Genomic DNA, 21,078 nt, shown 5'->3' on the forward strand with positions numbered 1-21,078 from the left:
AACACCATTCTTTAGATCTTATTCCTTTAAATAGCCTAAATTTTCTGTAAAATTGTCATCCATTTTCTATAAATCAATTAGCCCTAAATTACTGAACAATTTGTAACCCAATTCTAAACTATGTGAAGCTCAGAATATGATCCTAGCGGTAACAGGAAGAATCTAAGTTTTCCATAAAATAGGGGTCTAATTGAAGGAGATTCAGCTTTAATTCCTCCTTTGGTTCCTAAGATGCAGCCAATTAACCCAGTGAATGGTAAACAAATCAAAGTTTGAAATGAGTTTAGAGGCTGTTGTACATATAAAGAGCCGCAGGGGAGTGTTTCAAACTGGCTAGAAAATTATGCTTCTAATCCAAATAATCAATATTGCAAATAAAATAATGCCTGCTAAAAACAACTTCAGTTCAAGATCACTGCAGCACCAGATGGCACTAACAGATCACTACATGTTCATTTGGGAGGCAATCATAGTTAACTGGAAAAACAAAATAACGCACAAATAAAGCTTTTGTGGCCATAGAGATCAGAAGCAAATGGCATGATGCAGGAGGTGCTCACTTGGTTGAATTGTAGAGTTGGAAGGGACCACAAGAGCCATCTTGACAAATCCCCTGCAATGCAAAAATCTTTTGCCCAACATGGGGCTCAAACCCGTGATCCTAAGATAAAGAGTTGCTGATGCTTACTGGCGGGGGGGGGGGGGGAGGCAATAGGGAGGTTGGTGTGATGAAAACAGACTGGCGAAGCTAATCCGGAGCCCCTCTCAGTTTCTTTCCTGGGAAGCAGCAGTGACTCAGCTTTCAGAAGGCCAGGGGAGTGCCATCAAGCTGTCCACTTCGGGTTACATTTTCATATCTCATGGTGTCGGGAGGGTTGTGTGCCCACATTTATTCTAAGGCAGTGATTCCCAAATGCCTCCTCTCCACCCCACCCACCACCCCCCGCTACCACCCAGAAATTGCCAAGGGCCTTGGTGAATCACTCCATCATTTTTCTGCCTGCTGGAGAAATTGTATTGTGCTGTGCTAGATACTCTGTGATTTATAAATATTGTTATTATTCCTGCTTTTATTTCTTACATATTGTATTCTATTGCATTACAAATGGTACTCCATAGAAATTCAAATATATTGCATATATAGCAGTAACAAGTAAGAATGGGAAGCCTGAAGTCCATGTGTCCTAATAATTGACCACCAACAAGCTGTTCCTTCAGAAGTCTCAGACAATTCCATTTTCTTATTCTCCTGACCTAGGTTCACCGTGCAGTATCAAATCAAGTAGAAGGCTTGCCATAAAAATGCAAAATGAGCTCATTAGCTGGTTTTCAGCTGCAGTTTTTCACTCTTAACTAGATGCTAGAAAGACAGTTATCCATTACAGTCCTGAAAGATGCTCAAGTTGGCTGATATGTTTATCATGCACTTCAATACTGAAGCTTCCTAACATTAAAGACTATTAGGGTCTTCATTGGATGGTTACATAATAAGGCTCTCAAAAGCAAAACAACAACCTATATTATATGCTGCTGAAATCATTTGGTTTGTATCTTCTTTTTAAAGAGAGATTTACTAAATGCTGTGTTAAAAGAACAAATATGCTGCCAACCAGAATAGACCTACCACAGTGATGAGTGGAAAGCCTGTGCAATTACGCAAATTGCCTACAATACTCAGAGCTTTAGGCCAATGTAATTATCATCTTTCCTTAAAAAAACACAAAAAACAAAATTCCCATCAAGACTTAAATACATTTTTGTCTTGCCAAAGTTATAGTGATTGTACATATCATTTTCTGTAATAGTGCAACTCTATATGTGTCTTCTCAAATGTAAATCACATAGCATTTGGTGGCATTACTCCCAAGAAACATGGTACAGAATTGCAGCCCAAGCCTGTGAGCCCCATAAATATTGAAAGCATTGAAAGCAGAAACTACAACTGCCTTTCAGCATCCTAAATCCATGAGGTCAAAAGATGACACCTCCATATGCTTGAGATCTCTTGATCACATGGATGCATCCTTGAATGGTAGTTTACCCCTCATGAAGTTACAATTCCAGTAAAATTTCAGATAAGGATCTTTAACAGGAAACCAGAAGGCTGGATAGAAAAGGTTGTGGGCAGCTTTAAAAATAAGAATAGTGAGCTTGTGCTGGACATCAATGAGATGGTGATCCAGTTTTGGGAACTAAATTATGAAGCAGGTTAATAATTTTCATAGTGGAATTTTGGATAAAGGTGAGTAGGCTGAACAAAGCAAGGTCAGAGAGGATAACATTATAGAGGTTATGGAGGGAGAAAGGCAGAGCATGAACTAGGATTTTAGGGATGGGACAGAAGTGAAAGGGCAGGATTTTACCATTTTGTGCAGAGAGAATCAATTTGAAGCAGGCGTAGATAAGCTGCTTAACAAAGAATAGGGAGCTTTTCATGGGGAACAACAATAACAAAAAATATAAGCACTGGAGAGAGAGAGAGACAAAGGGAAATTAATCTGTGAAGAAGCAGTGGGAGTAAGAAGTTAAGGGAAGATAAAGGCTGTAGGGGCAGCACAATGCTTAATTTACAACAACAAAACCCCAAAAACTGAGAAAACGTCCTGAAATAAGGTTTCCAGAGCATGGTGCCATATTTTATCGTGGAAAGGTTTTGTCTGATTTTCTGGGCTGTATGTTGGGCACATGAGTTGCAATATTGTATATAATTAACTTTCAATTGTCTAATAATCTATAACAAATCTCCTCCTAGTCACAATTCTTAAAAAGTGACCAAGAGACAACCATTTTTTGCACACCTTGAAGTAAGGACTGTATGTTCACTCTCATTTTTTTAAAAAAACACATTACTATCAGTAGAGAGTGAGGTAATTGGAATCGGTAATACCAATGTTAACTATCAGCTATGTGGCCTGTCAGATAGTATCAGTTAGAAATGCAAAAGTAGAAGTTAGAAATGCAAAAGAATCAAACTTTGTGTCCAGTCTTGAGCACAGATGATACCAAAGGCAGCAAGTATAGGGAGAGGAATGAGCTGACTTAGGTGAGTCATAGAGCTAAATTGGTCACAGACCGTAATCACATCCATCTGATGACTGATGTGCCATCAGAATAATTTTACTTACCATTTTAAATGGTTCTTCTTTAAACATATTTTTTTTCCTGGAGCCATGACATTATAAAAAATGTAATCAATCTGCAACTACCTTGCAAGAGAAATCGAGGAAGCAGATGCTGTAGCCAAGCTATAAATTGGGTTGTTATGCCCCATGACTTTCTGTAGTTTGCTTAAGTACATTGGTCTGAAGTGCAGAATTGCAAAATATTCCACAAATGTATTTTTCCTTTTCGCCTCACTTTGAAATGATGGACTTTATATTGTGCTCCTCCTTCTGTGTTACTTTCTGGTTTAGCTATGCACAACATTGATTTGGAAATTCAGAGCACCAGGCTCTTAAATAAGGTATGTATTATGCTTGCTCCTGATTTGATAAATGATTTAAAGCAGCAACTTCACAACAACTTGGAGTGCGTTTCTCGGATTAGTATAGAGTTAGTAACGCAATGAGTTTCCAACAGCTCTGCTTCATTAAAATGAGATACAAAAAGCATAGCATGTACTTATAGTCAAAATTTCAATGGATTAATAGCTCAACAAGTGTTGTGAGACAAAACAAAATCTTCTATCGGAGAGACAGTTTGATTCGGGGTAAAAGAAAAAATAATTAGGAGCAAAGTCTCCTAGGCTTCTTTTCATTAAAATGTTAGACATGTACTCTTTTGTCATGTTCCAGATTTACAAAGCATGGTTATTTTCAGGGTCTGTGCACACATACTCCAGACCTCCCCCTTTGCCTAAAGCAGAAACAAAACAATGTAGAATTTGAAAATTCATTTTCTTTTACTTTCCAACAGATACATCGATTCAGTAAAGGGTATATAGTAATTAACCCTAGCTTTTGTTTTGTAGGATCATGAAAGCAATAACATCCAAATCTAATAACGCCCAAAGATTGGCAAACCTTGTTGGATAGTGGATTTTCAATATTAGTCTGTGCATTAAAAGAAACTGCAAAACTAAAGTGATAGGATTGTGTTGTTGTTGTTGTTGTTGTTGTTGTTTATACTCCACCCATCTAGCTAGGTTTCCCCAGCCACATTAGGCAGAGTGAGGTAACTGTCTCAGGTGGCAAATGGTGGAGGACGGGGCAGTCACGGTAGCCCCCCAGTTGTTTGCCAATACTGAAATAAGATATAAATTGTCACTCTAGGTATGTGGAAAGGGTGTGTGTGTGGGGCATACCACTCTTCACCCCAAGGAACAAACTATCTTGGTCCAGCTGTGAGTGTAAAAAGCTTTTAAATGTACCGTAAGCTAGTGGTTTTGCACAAAAAGCTATCCAGAAATGTCTACAAGTACATCCATGAATCAAGGCAAGACAGCTGGGAGACGGCATCGAGGTCATAGATTTGCTACAGGCTATTGTGTTGTTGTTTAGGCCAAAGCAAGTGGCAGCCTGAGGACATTTAATAGGAATTATGCACAGTAGTGAGCCAATCAAGAAAAAAGAGCTCACTGTAAATATGTCATCCGAATAAGACATCTGCCACTGGGTTGTGGCAGGGAAATGTGCCCTTATTTCCTGCTCTCTCTGTGACTAGGAGAGCCACTGATAATTTCTGATCTTATTCTTTCTTTTTAAGGTTCACACTAAAATATTTCAGTCACAGTAGATCTTTATAACCCAAAGAATCCATAAATGAAGCAGCCATCACCTAAAATGAACATCCAGTTTAAATTATAGCCCTTCTGATGTTTCTACACACCAGAACAGATGCTTTATTTTGACAGGGTTCAGATTTCCTGAAGAATTTTGTGTTTGGCTAACTGACTTCCACTACTAACTGTAAATCATAGTATACAGCCCTAGGAACAGTGTTTGCATAGGTGACAAGGTGAAGGGACATTCACTCTCCCCACTCATTGAGCAGCCCCTATGAAGTCTGAGAGCAAGGCATAATAGATTGACTGAGGTGGTCATACCTTTGCTACGGTCATTTGGAGGCACATCAAAATGTGCTCAACCATTCAAAGTACAAGGGTAATTCTTCCCAGACCAAGCAACAGTACAGCTCCATTTGCTCAGCACACATTAATTCTCAGACTCCTGCTTTAATAAAAGTAGTAAGGCTTCAGGCAATGCTTCTCTAAGAAATAAAAGCAGTTGCCAAACGCAGGTAAAGAACAGACTTTCTGCAGAAGTGTTTCAGATTTAAAGGCTAATTAAATGGAATTTGCAGGTTAGCAGAATCAACTATATTGCAAACAGGGAATCACCATACCGGCTGCAAAGGCACCTGAAGGTCATACATTCTAAACAGCTTTACTGTTCCAGCATACACCATATGTCACATTCTTAAAACAGTTTCTTGCTGTGCAAGCCAAAGCCCAGTCTACTCAGAAGTAAACCACATTGGATTAATGGTGCTTCCTCTTAGGTAAAGGTCTACTGAACTAGCCAATTTATTTATATATATATTTTTAAAAATATGGCTCTTTAGGACAAGGACCATTTCTAATTACATCAATAGCCTATAATGTAAATCACTCAATGAATTTCTACTGAAGAATAATATAGAAATCAATATAGGAATGTTTAGACATTATACAAGCGGTGACCATTTTGCATGCATTCAATTGACATGTGTCCAACGCGTTGGTCATTTTGGACCTGGAATAGGACAGAACGGGGACAAGACAGAACAAGTAGGGGCGGGTTGTAAATAAATATTACCAGTGGCCAGCTTCCATATTAAAAACAGATTAAAGCTTAAAATTACAAAAATAAATAAATGGTGGGTCCTAAAAATACACATTTCAGCTCACTGAAAGCTGTATAATGAAAGTATCAGACCCATGCCTGTGGAGATTTCCACAACTTAGGGGAGGCCACAAATAGCCTCTCCTGGGCTGCTACCCTGAGCTTCTGAGGGCAACAAGAGGGCATCCTCTGCAGATCTTAGCACCCAAAAGGGTCTGTAGGGAAGCAGGCACTCTTTTGGGTATTTGGGCTTTGAATCATTTAGGGCTTTAAACACTAATATGATCACCTTGAATGGGCCTGGAAACGAACTGGCAAAGCAGGGGTTATACGTGCTCTGAAATGAACCCCATCCAGCAATTCTGTCTGCTGCATTTTGGAGCAATTGAAGCTGAAGCATTTGCTGATGACCATGCTCCTCTGAAAGGTCTTCTCTTCGTTAGTAAGTTCCACTCCTGGGCTCACTTACTTGGGAGGAAGCCCCATTAAAGTCACACTGACCTACATTTTATCCTCTTCTCATTAAATCTGTAACCTGCCTGTAACTAGTCCAGCAGGTCCTAGGCCTAAAAAGTACATGCAAGCAGGTGGTGCCATCTGGCCTCGTTTATGTACTTCTAAGCAGATGTGTAAAAGTTTGTGCTGTTAGATGCTTTTTGTACAGCTATCTCTCTCTGTTTCTCACAGCCCCCTGGAGGGCAGGAGGAATTTGGGCAAGATAATTGCTTCCTCCCCCAGCTTTTCCCACCACAGCAATTTCTTGAGAAAGCATTAGCATGAAGGCTACAAAATGAAAAGTGCTTTCTTCCACTGTGCTGGAGCCTTAAATGCAAGTAGATCATGCATTGGGGTGCTGGAAGTAGAACAAGACTAGGAATGGGGGTTTTCTTTGGTGGAGAAGGATTGTGAGCCCACCTGTGATTATGAAAATGTGTCTTTTGTAACAGAGCCTCTCCTATGAATGGCCTTACTATGCCATTAAAATACGGGGAGGGAGAAGGAGAAGCTGTTCATAGTCAAACTGGTACTGAAACCTATGTGTTTGGGGAAGCAGGAGACGGAAAAGAAAGGAAATATCACTTGTTCAGTGGTGAGAGGAAAGCATATACAGTAAGCCCTCAAATTATGTAGGGGTAATATTTCAGGGTTCATGCCTAAAGCCAAAATCGCATATAGTCAGAACCCATGGGGTGCAGTGGTGGGTAGGATTACCAAAGTCTTTTTTGCCTGGTTGCCTGCTCACTTTCTGCCCCCTTTATATATTTATGTATATACTTTTGCCAAGCGCTCAAAGCTGAATGAGCACGAGTCAATTGTGTGTAAGTTGCAGGCTAGCTGTACTCTGAGAAATTATTTTATTACTCAGCTGTTCTTCTAGTGCCGTAGAGTTACTGACTGACCTGGCCATGGCCTGGCCATGTATTTCTAGCCTCAGTATTCATTAGCTGTAAAGTGGGACTAATGTACCCTAAATGGTGTATATACAATACAGTGCATATATGTTACCATGACAACAAAAACTAGCAACACCAATCCAGCACAAAAAGGGTGTTTTCAATGGAATCACAAATAACCTTAAAAGCAACAGCAGGGTTTTGAAAAATTTATGATAGTTTTGAGAAAAGAGGACATCAAGTGGTAGTTGTTTGTAATTGCAGCTGGATGCATATAGCATACAGTATTTATTATTGGAATAGTTCCCTACCTCTGTGGATTTAGCCCAAGGATAAAACTCTGTTATTACACACACACACACACACAAACACACCATTTTTGTTCTCTATGCTAAGGAGTGGGAAATGGGTATTATATCAGGAAAGTATTCTTGCCACTTTTGAGATTCACATTTAGTCACATACCTATTGAGGTAGAAGTGTAAGAGATTAATATAGAACTCTGCATTACGTTGTTTAAACTACATGCTATGCAACCCTCAGAGCAATTCACCATCACAGTCTGCATATGAGTGAATGAAAATCACATTATGGAATGTGCTATTGGAAAGCCTCTGATTTCAGAAACCAGACTCGATCCACATAGGTTTGGATTTTATGTGCTGGTCATAATACTTGAATCTTGATTCACACAAGTCTGCATTCTGTATGCTGTTCAGCTAAATAATGTCCATGATGCATTTTCAGCTTCAGCATGCACCATTTACAGATACAAATGCTGCTGCTTATCTTTATGGCCGACACAGCTTGGGATCCAGGAACTAACGAAACCTATGGTCTCCAGAGTGATACATGTGGGTGCAATGACACTCTTGAGAACTTCCTCTTATGCCCACAAAGTTGCCAACCCCCCTGTTGCATCCTGTGTTATGTTTTGCCTAATGCAGTTTGCTTCAGATTTCCAAGTAGAACCTGGGTGCTGCCCATGGGCATAGCCAAGGGGGGGGGCAGCTGCCAACCCCCCCCCATCAAGAACAGATACTTAACTGACCAATCACATTGGTTCTGCTCCCTCTAACAAAAGTCCTGCCCCTCAGCCAAATCCTGTTCCCCCCTAACAAAAATCCTGGCTATTCCCATGGTGCTGCCCTGAAGTTTTTTTAATCAACTAAATTTATGATTAATTAGTACCACACTGTGCCTTAATAACAGAATGAAAACACAGGCCACAAAGGTAGAAAAGCTACAAACTCATTTCTTAATATAAACTTGACCAACCTGATTATGGGCCATGAATTACCAGTCTGAGTTGATATGCTGGGGAATTAAATATCTGCCTGAAACAGCTACTGAATACTCTGGGTCTGGGAAGCCAAAGGCTTTGAATCCTCAAAGGGTTTTGCTCATTGAAATGTTTCAAAAATCTGAGATGAAAACAGAAATTATATATTCATAATTGCAAAGCCCTCATGTGGGGGCTTTGGGCTACTGTTACATAATTACAAGAGCCGGTGTGATGTAACAACTATGAAAACAGCAGATAATGACAATTACAGGGTGATGAAAGCAAACAAGATGGTCGTGAAGAAAAGAATTAATCTGTTGCTATAGACACAGAAAGCACAAAGGATTCAGCCCAGTGGTGTTAACTGCTGATTGAATAAAGAGGAAGGTGGTCCAGCAGCTAAAGTAATATTGCTAGTTTGCTGGAAACTCTCATTCATATTCACCCAGATGGACCAAAAATTGAAAGGCCATATTTTTTTCCAGAAATTACTGACTGACTGAAAACAACAATATATCCCAGAATCCTCTGCAACATCATGGAGGTTCTGGACACATTATTGATTTATGTGGGGCTGCCTAAACCTCACCTAAAGGGTAAAGGTAAAGGGACCCCTGACCATTAGGTCCAGTCATGACCGACTCGGGGGTTGCGGCGCTCATCTCGCTTTATTGGCCGAGGGAGCCGGCGTACAGCTTCCGGGTCATGTGGCCAGCATGACTAAGCCGCTTCTGGCGAACCAGAGCAGCACACGGAAATGCCGTTTACCTTCCCGCCAGAGTGGTACCTATTTATCTACTTGCACTTTGATGTGCTTTCGAACTGCTAGGTTGGCAGGAGCTGGGACCAAGCAATGGGAGCTCACCCCGTCATGGGGATTCAAACCGCTGACCTTCTGATTGGCAAGCCCTAGGCTCTGTGGTTTAACCCACAGCACCACCCATGTCGAAACCTCACCTAGAGATGCATAAAACTCTGAACTGTTTGCACTTGTCCCTGCATCTGAACAAAGAGGGCCAGCCGGGACTGCTTCACCCTTTCCTTCAAAGCACTACTGTTGTCAGCAGCAGCTTGGATGAAGGAACATGACGCTTATCTCTAAAATCCCACAAGGCTCAGGACCCAGGTATCCATTAGACCAAGGGTAGCCAACATGGCACCCTTCAGATGTTGCTGGACTACAGTTCCCATCATCCCTGACCATTGGCCATGCTAAATGCTGCTTGGAGTTGGAGGGCACACCATTAGCTTACCCCTATGCTAGAGCACCGCCAACCATACCATTCTGCCTGTTCAAAGATATAATAATCAGAGGGTCTCTTACAGTTTTGAATGGCATCTACTGAGAGAGCATCTTCTCTAAGTTGCTGTCGTGTCTGGACTCTTTGGTGCATGTTTCCATAGAATCATAGGCACTCCCACTCTCCATCACTCTTGGGCATAGAAGAAATACCTGTAAATGAAAACCAGTGCATTGGGGAGAAAGCTTATAGCGTAATCTGTTCCACATGGTGCTAGTTTGCTACTCTGATGAAGTTGTTGTTTTTATTTTTATTTTTTTTAAAAAAAAAACATGCACAAGGGAAGCATTAAAAATAATGGTGCCCCAGCTGTAGTTTCTTTCAGGATTCTGCCTCTAGCCTACAGTGCCAGGCAGACACCTCTGGGAAGCCCACCAGCTTCTGCATGCTGGCAGCTAGTAATCAGTGTCCTAATGCCTCTGATCCAGTCGTAATGACAGCCATTGCTGGATCCTTTCTCAAATAATTTGATTAAATTTCCTCAGAAGGTACTGCAGGTCCTTTGGCTCTCTAGATGAAAATGTATGCAAAAGAGCATACACTTTTAATAACTTTTGTATCACACTTTGCCGACAGCAGCATACAGTAGCTGGTTGAGTAATTATCAGCTCCCTGCGTTCCCCGAGGTTCATAGCCAATCTGACATTCAGAATAATCAGATGAGATTGCTTGGTAGTTCAGAGCAAGTAGGACCATCTGTATCTACATATATTATTACTGCTTGGCAGGTCATAGAAGATTTCTGACAGCTTGAACCACAATTAAGTTAAGCAGAAATGTTCACTGGCATTTGCTCCTAGATGCCTGGGACTGCAGCAACAGGATCAGGCTGCATTAAATCCAAACACACACCCTCAAATGATGTGTGTATTCTTTAAAAAAAAATCAATATATTCAGTATGCATGCTTCGGCAGTATGATTGTTAAATAAACTCGCTGGAATCCCTCTAGATCAAACGGTGGTGTAAAAAGTACAGGAGTAATTTGGGCAATTCAGTCAAATTTGTTTTGTCCAATAAGAAGGTATATAGGCAATAATTACAGTTCCCTCAATATTTGCTTACCTATACCTATACATAAGGCATTATGCAATGAAATAGTACTGCAGGATTTCCACTTATGCAATGGAACCTCTCCCGCCCCCTGGCCCCGTGTGCCCTCCAAGTCTGCTCCAGAGGGTTGAGAACCCAAGAAGAGATTTGGGGGGTATGTGGGGAAAGGAGAGGGAGGGAAAGTTCCCTTGTGCAATAGAAAGTCCTTGTGCTAGTGGATCTGTCTCATGTGATATGCAACCCTAACACAGTTATACATATATATTTTTAAACAATAAACAATTGCATTGGCTGCATGAAGTGAACCAGGGGAACAAGCCTTTCCCCATCTTTGGAACCTGTGAGTGGGGGGATAAAAAAAAGATAAAAATCTTAATCAGGTTTCTTTACTCCCCATGTTATGTACTGAGTTGAATAGGATCCAAAATGCAGCAGTCTGGTTGGTCCTAGAACAATAGGATTCAGAATGCAGCAGTCTGATTGGTCCTAGAACAATGCAGCAGTATGATTGGTCTGCAGGAGCCACCCAATCCAGCTCCAGGTGGAAGTAAATTCACAACCTGATTGGCCTACAGGAGTATCCCGGAATTAGCCAATCATATGCAGCCCATTGTGTAAATAATGCATATAAAGCAGATATTTTGGGGGAACTTTCATTCCTCCTCACCACTGTGAACTGAATAAAGAGCATGAAATTCACTCTCAACCCTGAGTACATTTTTCACCCCAAAACAGTAACTCTGCTCCAGAAAGAACCTTGAGAAAAGTTCTGCTCGCACTGCTGCCTGCCTATATAATTTGGTTCCTGCCAGGCTACACTCCTATCCCTGTTTATCTGGTCTCAAGCCCCAGGGAATTCATCGCCGGTATTTTCTGCGTAGACTGGATTGCGAGCGAAAGCGGTCCCTCCCAAGGCAGCTCTCTACCAGAGAGGGCGCTGTGGTTTCAGAACGCCTACTTGGTTTCCTCTTGGCTCAAACCCTCTATTTCCTCAGCTACTGGCGTGGACGTAGGGCGACGTGCTGCTTCCGCCCGGCACCCCCAGCTGCTGAGTCTGCCCTGCGAAGACTCCGCGCGCGCTTAAGGCGCACGTTGTTTACTTTGGCCGCATGGCTTTGCAGAGCTCGGCGGTGAAATTCCGCAGGATCCTGGCTCATTTCCCTCAAGAGCTCAGCCTAGCTTTTGCCTATGGATCCGGGGTATTTCAGCAAGCGGGGGCCTCTGCCGCGGAAACGGGGGTAAGTGGGGCTGGAATAGACTCCTAGGACGGGAAGGGGCGAGTCCTATGCCTATTATTTAGCTGTAAAACCTGCGAACGATCAAGCGGCGGCGGCGGCCGTTTTTGAAGTTGTTCTTTCTGCAGCCTTCCTGAGCAAGGAGCTGGGATGTGTGTGTGTTTTAAGAATTGCCCACCCTTCCCCGATTCTACCCTCATGAGCCCAGGAAAACATAATAGAGTTCCCCCTCGTTTTTTCACCATATGCTTCATAGCACCATCCATGCAACACAATCTTTAATTGCAGGTAAAACCAGCACCTAGCAGCTTCTATCAATGCATGTTTATTTGAAAATAGCTCTCACTGTCTATAATGGGATTTGCTTCCAATAAACTGTGCAGCCACAGTCTCTTAATTGAGGTTAGAGTCTGGCAGCCTTTAAGTTTAAGGCTCATTCTAAGGTTGCAATCCTATCCCTCTTAGCTTCAACTGTTTTTAACCATTTGTTTCTTAGATGGTTCCTAATACAGCCATAGTGAATAATGAGTTAATAGTGGCCTGTGGTGTTGTACTGATTGGGTTATCAGTGGTATTGTTCTAAGTCAGAGGTTTTCAACCTTTTTAGGTCCACGGTTCCCTTGACCAACTACATTCTTTCTGCGGCACCTCTGTGGGGCTCAGAAGCCCAGTTAGGTCACCCCTTGCCTGCAGAGCTAGCAGCCTCTCACCCTTTTTTTGAAGCATCTCCACCCTTCCTTGTGGAGTGTCCTCTCAGCCTCCTTTCCTCTCCTTGGGAATCTTCCCCTTGGGGGAGGGGATGCAAGAGGGCATCAGAGGAGGGAGAGAAAGAGAGAGGGGCAGGGGCCAGTGTTGCCCGTGGCACCCCTGACCATCATTCAAGGCACCCCAGGGTGCCACGCCACACTGGTTGAAAATCACTGTTGTAAGTGAACATCTTGGGCATAGTATCAGATTCAATTTTTCCTTTAAGTATCAAAACACTACTGAGGCTTGAACTTTATTAAGTGCCATCAGATGCTGATGCATCATGTACAGTGGTACCTCAGGTTACAGACGCTTCAGGTTACAGACTCTGCTAACCCAGAAATAGTACCTCGGGTTAAGAACTTTGCTTCAGGTTGAGAACAGAAATTGTGCAACGGCAGCACAGTGGCAGCGGGAGGCCCAATTAGTTAAAGTAGTACCTCAGGTTAAGAACAGTTTCAGGTTAAGAACAGACCTCCAGAACGAATTAAGTTCTTAACCTGAGGTACCACTGTACTCTATAGTTAGCCTGTGTCCAATCGAAAGCCTGCACTTAAATCCCATTGAATTAAAGTGGGGACTAAATTAATGACTAACTCTTCGCACTGATTTTAATGGAAACCTTAGTCTAGATTTGAATGGGACCTAATTTAATCTGGATGCAATATGGAATGGACAAACATGCTTTGTGAGCTTTTGAATGCAGGGGTGTGTGTGTGTGTTTTCTTATGTGTTTCTTCGTTGTTGTTGTTTTGTTTCAGATCTTTATGTTGCCTTCTGGTGTTTAACATGGTTCAGGAGTGTCTTGTGATTGTAAGCAAAAAAACCTATGCATTCTGTCGTCCTTTTTATTTTACAGAACAATATGCTGGACTTCGTGTTTGCTGTTGATGATTCTGTGACATGGCATATGATGAACCTGTTAAAGAATCGTAATCATTATTCCTTTCTAAAATATTTTGGGCCCAAGCCAATCAGTAACGTCCAGAACTATGGAGCAGGGATTTACTACAATACACTAGTGCCTTGTAATGGCAGGGTAAGTAATATAGGTGGCATCTTTGCTGTTATCTGGGTTTGCCCCCAGTGTACAAGTTTAGTTATTGACTCATTCAGGCTTTTGCTCTGTGAGAGCTTTATTACTGAGATGAAAATTCTTTTGAAAGGCAATACGTTCTATGAAAACAGGATTAATTGATTTAAATTGTGGTTATTTTAATCTTTGTTTTAGATTTTGTTAAAATAAAACAACTTTTATGACTCTTTCCATCATGAAAGATAGGTTCAAAACTAGGTTAGTTTTGGGACTCCAAGTGAGGTAACTGTTTAAATATCAAGAGGCGCCTTGAAGATTAGATAAGAGACTCTGCAGAAAGGCTTATGGGGAGAACAGGGGACATAAGTGATTTTCCCATGGAAAGTTTCTGATGAAAAAGACTTCACAGTGTGTGCCCCTCTGCCGCTTCTTAGGATGGTTCTTAGCAAAAGAGACAAAAAAAAACCCTACCTCTCTAGTGCTTTGAGAATAATTTCCCCAAAAGAATTTTCAAAAGATTCAGCCTTTGTGCAAATCTATTTTGCTTTTGGCAGATGTATATTTATATTTTATTTACACTTAATGTGATCCAGCTCTCATTTTTGCATGTTCCAGGTTATAAAATATGGTGTTATTAGTACTGATGTTCTGATTGAAGATTTGCTTCACTGGAAGACACTCTATGTAGCTGGACGACTGCAAAAGCCGGTACTGCTAAGACTCATTTTCTCATCTAAAATGACCATAAACCATAACCACAGGAAAACTATTTCAAAAACATGGTGGAGGGATAAGTCGCCATAGGCTGTACTCTTACTGTGGTGTTTGGAATGTAAATTTGTGGGATAAGTAAAGTGAAATGCTGATAAAGTTGTTATTGCGTTCCATCTGAGGGTTGAACTACATGTTACATTGTTCATGTTAGTGTTCAAATGGTCACTTCTGTTTTGGAGAAAAAGCAGCTGTGGGACTACAGTCTGAATTGGGCCTCCACAAATTCCTTCCTCTATGTGGCAGTTTGCTCAAGGTGCTGTTTAATTTCAGTGAACAGCACATTTGAAGGCAAATAGCAGTGTTGGGTAGGTGAATTTTCAGCAGGGAGCTACCACAGGGGCCAACACATTCCTAATCACCGCTCACCGCTACTTTTTCTTTAAAATAAGAGTCTAAACCACTGAGCCTCTTGGACTTGCCGATCAGAAGGTTGGTGGTTCAAAACCCCGTGATGGGGTGAGCTCCCGTTGCTTGGTCCCAGTTCCTGCCAACCTAGCAGTTCAAAAGCACATCAAAAATGCAAGTAGATAAATAGGTACCACTCCGGCAGGAAGGTAAACGGCATTTCCATGTGCTGCTCTGGTTTCGCCAGAAGTGGCTCAGTCATGCTGGCCACATGACCCGGAAAAACTGTCTGTGGACAAACAGCGGCTCCCTCGGCTTGTAAAGCAAGATGAGTGCCGCAACTCCAGAGTCGTCTGTGACTGGACTTAACTGTCAGGGGTCCTTTACCTTTTAATGAATTATACCTTTTAAAAACAAAACCATGCATCATGTAGTGGCCTGGTTTGAATGTAGCATTAAACCATAGTTTGATGTGAATGAGCAGTGCGGTGGTGACTGCTGGTCAAAAGTTCCCATGGCTCTCCTCTTGGTGTGCAACTGAGTCTGCCACCATGAGTGGCAGGCAAGAGCAAACCTTGGGAGGAAGTGCACCGTAAACTTGGGTTTGGATAGCACAGCAAGCTGGACTTTGGGTTGTTGTATCTGTGGCGTAGTAGCAGTGGAAGAGAAGTGCCTTGGGAACACTTGAGCAGCATGCGCCACCACACTGCTTATTTGCATCAAACCAAATTATGGTTTAATATGATGTGTGTGCGGAACTAATGCATGTAGTTTGACAAGTAACTTCAGAGTTTTGGAACCAGATTGTACTGTCCTTTGCCAAGCCATTGGAAGCACATGCGAGTTACCCTGCAACAGGTACATTGGTATCCAACGGGAGTGCCGCTATCACTTGGCTCTCAGTTCCTCCATTCCCACATCTCTTCCTGTGACCTTTTTGCACTCTTGGGAGAGAATTTGGAAATGCCCGGTCTATATTTAAACATATTATTGATCATGTTTCTATGCTGCCAGGAGTTCAGGGTAGTGGATGTAGAGTTAAGCTGAAAGATAATAATTTCCCAAAAGTATTGTGTAAATTTCATACCTGATGGAAGATCTTAACCCATTTCTCCTTAACAGTTGGTCACACCAGTTTATTGGTGTCTTTAAGTCACAGGTGGGTACTTGTGGCTCTCTAGATGTTGTTGGACTCCAATCCTACCTCACCATGCTGGCTGGGGCTGATTAGAGCTCAACTGCAACAATATATACAGTACCACACTCCCATACTCCGAATCTGGTGCTTTAAGGATAAAGAGTAAAGGGACCCCTGACCATTAATTCCAGATGCAGACGACTCTAGGGTTGCGTGAATGAATGAATAAAACTTTATTTGCATAGCCAACAGGCCATAGCATCAAAAGACAAACACCAGCAGAAGTACATTACAAATATAGTTAAAATCTTGTGACCTATTAAAACCCAAGGTAAATTGATAATCTCAGTACTTAAAACTTGGCAGAAGTAATAAAATAATAATAAAACATAATGATAATAATCATAAAAACCCAGACGAGGAATCCGGGTGACCACACTGATATCATTCAGATACCAGCTCTCAGTCTCATTGCTCTCTCGATAAATTTGGCAACCTTCTCTGTTGTCGAGCTGTTCTGGTCGGCTAGAAGTGAGCACAATTTGGCTTCGCAAGAGCGGCCGGGGATGGCAGATAGGAGCGGCGTGATGGTCTCGTCCCTGAGATCTTTATATAGGGAGCAAGACAAGAGAACGTGTGACGCTGTCTCTACATAGCCAGCTCCACAGGGGCAGAGCCGGTTCTCAAATGGAATTTTTTGGAATTTTTTGATATCTACTAGGGTTGCGTGCTCATCTCGCTCTATAGGCCGAGGGAGCTGGTGTTTGTCCGCAGACAGCTTCCAGGTCATGTGGCCAGCATGACTAAGCTACTTCTGGTGAACCAGAGCAGCACATGGAAACGTCGTTTACCTTCCTGCCGGAGCTGTACCTATTTATCTACTTGTGCTTTTGAACTGCTAGATTTGAACCGCTGACCTTCCGATCGGCAAGCCCTAGGCTCTGTGGTTTAGGCCACAGCACCACCCACGTCCCATAGGATAAAGAGTACTGAGCTTTAAAAGTGCCTGGTGAAATGTCAGTGACAACTACACAAAATTCATATCAAGTGTTCCAATTGACCACTAGATGGAAGCAGAGTTAAGTCAAAAGGAGAGAGAGAGACTCTAAATTCAACTTGGAATTCTGATGACAGAAAGGGGTGGGCAGGTGGGGTTGTGAATCTGCTTTGGGTATAGTCTTAAGTGATACTTTTTAGTTGCCTACGAATTCCCAGCTGACTTCTTTTTGTATTTTAATGTTTTTAATATATATTTAATATTCTTCTGCTACAACATACGAAATCATTAGTGGGAGTTGGTGGAAATTATTCATTGGTCCTTTCCAGTAAAATTAATGGAAGATACTTTTTCTTGCCTTTGATTTTGAGAACAAAACAAGCCCACTCTTCTTAGTTTGTCTGTGTTACATGTTCAGAAAACAAATGAGCATTCATGTTGCTATTCTTCTGGGGACTAAGTAAAACTTAAGTTTGTGATTTCATCAGATATTTATTTAGTTTTAAAAAACGCTTCAGCTGAAGTTCCTCAAGCAGTGTACAATTTTTAGTAAAAACATAGTTACATATTTGGGTGTGTGTTCTATTTCCCCTACTCACTTCTCCCAGGATTCCACCATTTTGGAATGTGCATGGGAATCACTTGTTTCAAAGTCCCCTTATAAAAAAATATCAACTTTCCATATGCAGGGAGATCTTGATGAGTAGTGCTTCCATTCAGTCTAACCTAGTGAATATTTTCCAGTGGAATGATCTCTGGGAGGACTGTACCGCATCGGACATAGCATGTCTAAATTCGTACCCATTGTCACTTTGAAACTTTTGTAAGATCATTCTGTCTGAAGAGGTATTTTGTAACTTGCCTTAAGTGTGTAGGAAGGTAGATAGCGTTTTTCACACTTTACCTATCTTAAGCCTGCTTTGAACTTCTGGGAATCAGTAAAACAAAAGGCAGTGTTCGGTGATGTTAGCCTGCTTGTGCAACAGAACATTGGCTTTCTCAACTTCCCCCTCCAGTCCTCAGTGTCTCTAAAGTTCAGAGCAGATTTTGCTGGTGGAAACTGCAGGGTGGAGGACAGGAAGGAGAAGTGAGCAGATGGCTACTCATGCTACATTCAATCTTGCCCTAGAAGTATAAATAAAAACAGAATGCAAATCCAATAAATATAAATGCCTTCTCTGGTTCTAGGTTTTCTTTCGGTTGTTCCATTCTGGGATCTTCTTTTTCTTCTTGGAATTTGCGTCCAGATCTAAACTTGCAAAATTAACCAGCAATTTGTAGTTGCTGCTGGAAATTTTAACTAATGTCACTCGTAGATAGTGTTATTTTAGTTGGATGTTGGTTTTTCAAACCTTGGTGACAACAGCTTTAGGGCTGATCTTTGAAGCCTTTGAAATATACCATCCATCTGAACATGAAAGCATTCCCGTCTGATGTTTCAGGTTTGTGATGCAATACCTTTTTATCGACTGTTTCCACTGTGTGATTTACAGTCAATACAAACTTGAATGTTGAAAAACAAACCCTTTGCACAAATCTGACAGTGATATATTAAACATGACTGAACAGCTCATATGGGTTTCCCCCTGTTTTAGCAGAGATTCAAGCAGAATAATTCCTAGTGTTCCGCCACAAGATTGTGTCCCAGCTAGTTAATGTTTCTGTGTTTTTCTGTCTCTCTGGAGTGGGCAAGATAAGCCAAGTCCCGCTCTCCGATGTGTTAATTTCCCTTAGTTTGGTATACTCTTGCAGCAGTGCTAATATGAGCCACATAGTTCAGATGAGGACATCTCTAGTAGGACACAAATGGCTATTGAGAATTGTGAGCTCTTTTCTTCTTCCCAGGCCTCTCTGGCTGTGTCTCAAGAGTTTGCTGGCTTTTGCTTTGGACACCACATAAGATTGATTAGCCAAGTTCTCATCTAACCTCATGTTGAAGAACTGGGTAAACACAGGGTTTTTTTGCAGCCCAATTGAGGCTTGTAGAAAACATCCATCCTGTTAAAACTTTATGATCTGCTGTCCCATCTTCAGACTATGTAAATTTCCTGGCTACTGAGGAATGGCAGATACTTCTGGTGCTTCCTGAAAGTGGGAGGCACTATCCAAGCCACTCCTGTCACATAGTCCCAAGCTCCTTCTACTTATAGCTCCTCCTACCTGTTCCACCTCAGCTGCACTTATGAAAGTCCACTTCCATGTCCATGATAGCTTCAGAGGCACTATACCGCTACGGATGAAGCTGTCTTATGCAGAATAAGATCATTATGCAGAATAAGATCATTGGTCTGCATTGCCTGGCAGAGCTCTCAAGGATCACAGTAGGGGGTCTTCTTAAACTATGCTATCTAGTTGTGCGGTGATGAACTTCAAAGTGCAGGAGCCTATCATGACAACCCCATCCCCCCAAAGAGAATACATAAATGCAGGCATCTGGTGTTCATCCATTATTACACACACACACCCCTCACCCACAATAATACAGCAAGCAGACTTAACACGGACACTGGTACCAGAGCCTGCAATAAACCCAGATGCCAACTTTGCTGCCACATACACCCAGACAATGCCATCACTGACCCAACAACATCAAACATACCATCTGAGGCCTATTTAATTGCTCATCTTCTAACATTGTGTATGCCTACAAATGTCAGCAGTGCCCTTCAGCTCTCTATATTGGACAAACAGGCCAAACCCTACGCCAAAGGATAAATGGACATAAATCTGACATCAGGAATCACAAGACAGAAATTTATTTATTTATTTATTTATTTATACCCCGCCCATCTGGCTTGGTTTCCCCAGCCACTCCGGGAAACTTCCAACAAAATAATAAAATACAATAGTCTGTTAAACATTAAAAGCTTCCCTAAACAGGGCTGCCTTCAGATGTCTTTTAAAAGTCAGATAGTTGTTTATTTCCTTGACATCTGATGGGAGGGCATTCCACAGGGCGGGTGCCACTACCGAGAAGGCCCTCTGCCTGGTTCCCCGTAACCTCACTTCTTGCAGTGAGGGAACCACCAGAAGGCACTCAGCGCTGGACCTCAGTGTCCGGTCAGTAGGAGAACACTTCAGTCTCCCAGGACAGGATCTCAAAGCAGCTGTCGTCTTACAAAAGAATTTCAGAAACAGACTTGAAAGAGAAGTTTCTGAATTACATCTTAACACTAAACTGAAAACTATGGAGAGACCTGGTCTGAATAGAGATATTGGATTCCTGTCTCATTACATACACTAATCACCTGCATATTATCCCTTGCTTTTTCCTGTGGGGCTAATTGCATTCGTTAACAGGTTTACCGTACCCATTGAGTCAATCACCCATCTCCTACTACCCTCCTGAGAAAAACCCCACCCCACCCTCCCACTATATCTAAGGGTCTGGTGACTTCTGTTTATCTGAAGAAGTGTATATGCACACGAAAGCTTATACCAAGAACAAACTTAGTTGGTCTCTAAGGTGCTACTGGACAATTTTTTAATATTTTTATATATTTCAACAGAGAGAGAGAGAGTGCAATACATAGCACAATACCCAGGGTTGTATTCCATTAAGTTCTTCTCACAGTGGGCCCATTGAAATGAATGACCCTAAGAAAGCTATGTTTATTCATTTCCACAGATCTACTCTAAGTATGTAGTACTTATCCTGACTGCAGCCCCCCCACCACCACTATATATTAGGATCTGTATGACTGCAATTTTATGTATACCTTATTTACTCAAATCTAATGCGCACCTTTTTTGGCCAAGTTGCGTTGCGAAAATTAAGGTGCGCATTAGATTTGATGACACATTATACTCGAGTAAATACGGTAGTTTCTTGAGAGTCAGCTCCATCAAACTCAGTGATGCTTGCTTCTGACTGTAGGTTCATCTCGTAGAGTGCATTTGGCCAGCTGAAATTTAACTGCTTGCTTCTTGCAAAGAATTGTTGCCCTTTAAA

At 41.8% G+C, this 21,078-nt stretch overlaps 1 protein-coding gene across 6 annotated transcripts in view; it reads left to right on the top strand.

Annotated features, from left to right (window-relative positions):
* The window catches only part of TAMM41 (TAM41 mitochondrial translocator assembly and maintenance homolog), a 129,753-nt gene that overhangs the window by 84,671 nt on the left and 24,004 nt on the right, over positions 1-21,078 (top strand). For 3 of the 6 annotated variants that reach the window (XR_014508484.1, XM_083429227.1, XM_083429226.1), the window contains exons 4-5: positions 13,696-13,875; positions 14,488-14,580. The exons of 1 other annotated variant lie outside the window; for it this stretch is intronic. Coding sequence is in view for 3 of the 5 variants with exons in the window: in XM_083429227.1 (XP_083285353.1) it covers positions 13,702-13,875; positions 14,488-14,580 (267 nt within the window). In the remaining 2 variants the exon portion in view is untranslated. Of the gene's footprint in view, positions 1-11,837; positions 12,093-13,695; positions 13,876-14,487; positions 14,581-21,078 lie in introns of those variants that run through there. 2 more of the 6 variants (XR_014508485.1, XM_083429225.1) reach the window with 2 other exon arrangements.

This window comes from Podarcis tiliguerta, assembly GCF_965153285.1.
Source record: "Podarcis tiliguerta genome assembly, chromosome: 2".
Taxonomy (NCBI): Eukaryota; Metazoa; Chordata; class Lepidosauria; order Squamata; family Lacertidae; genus Podarcis; species Podarcis tiliguerta.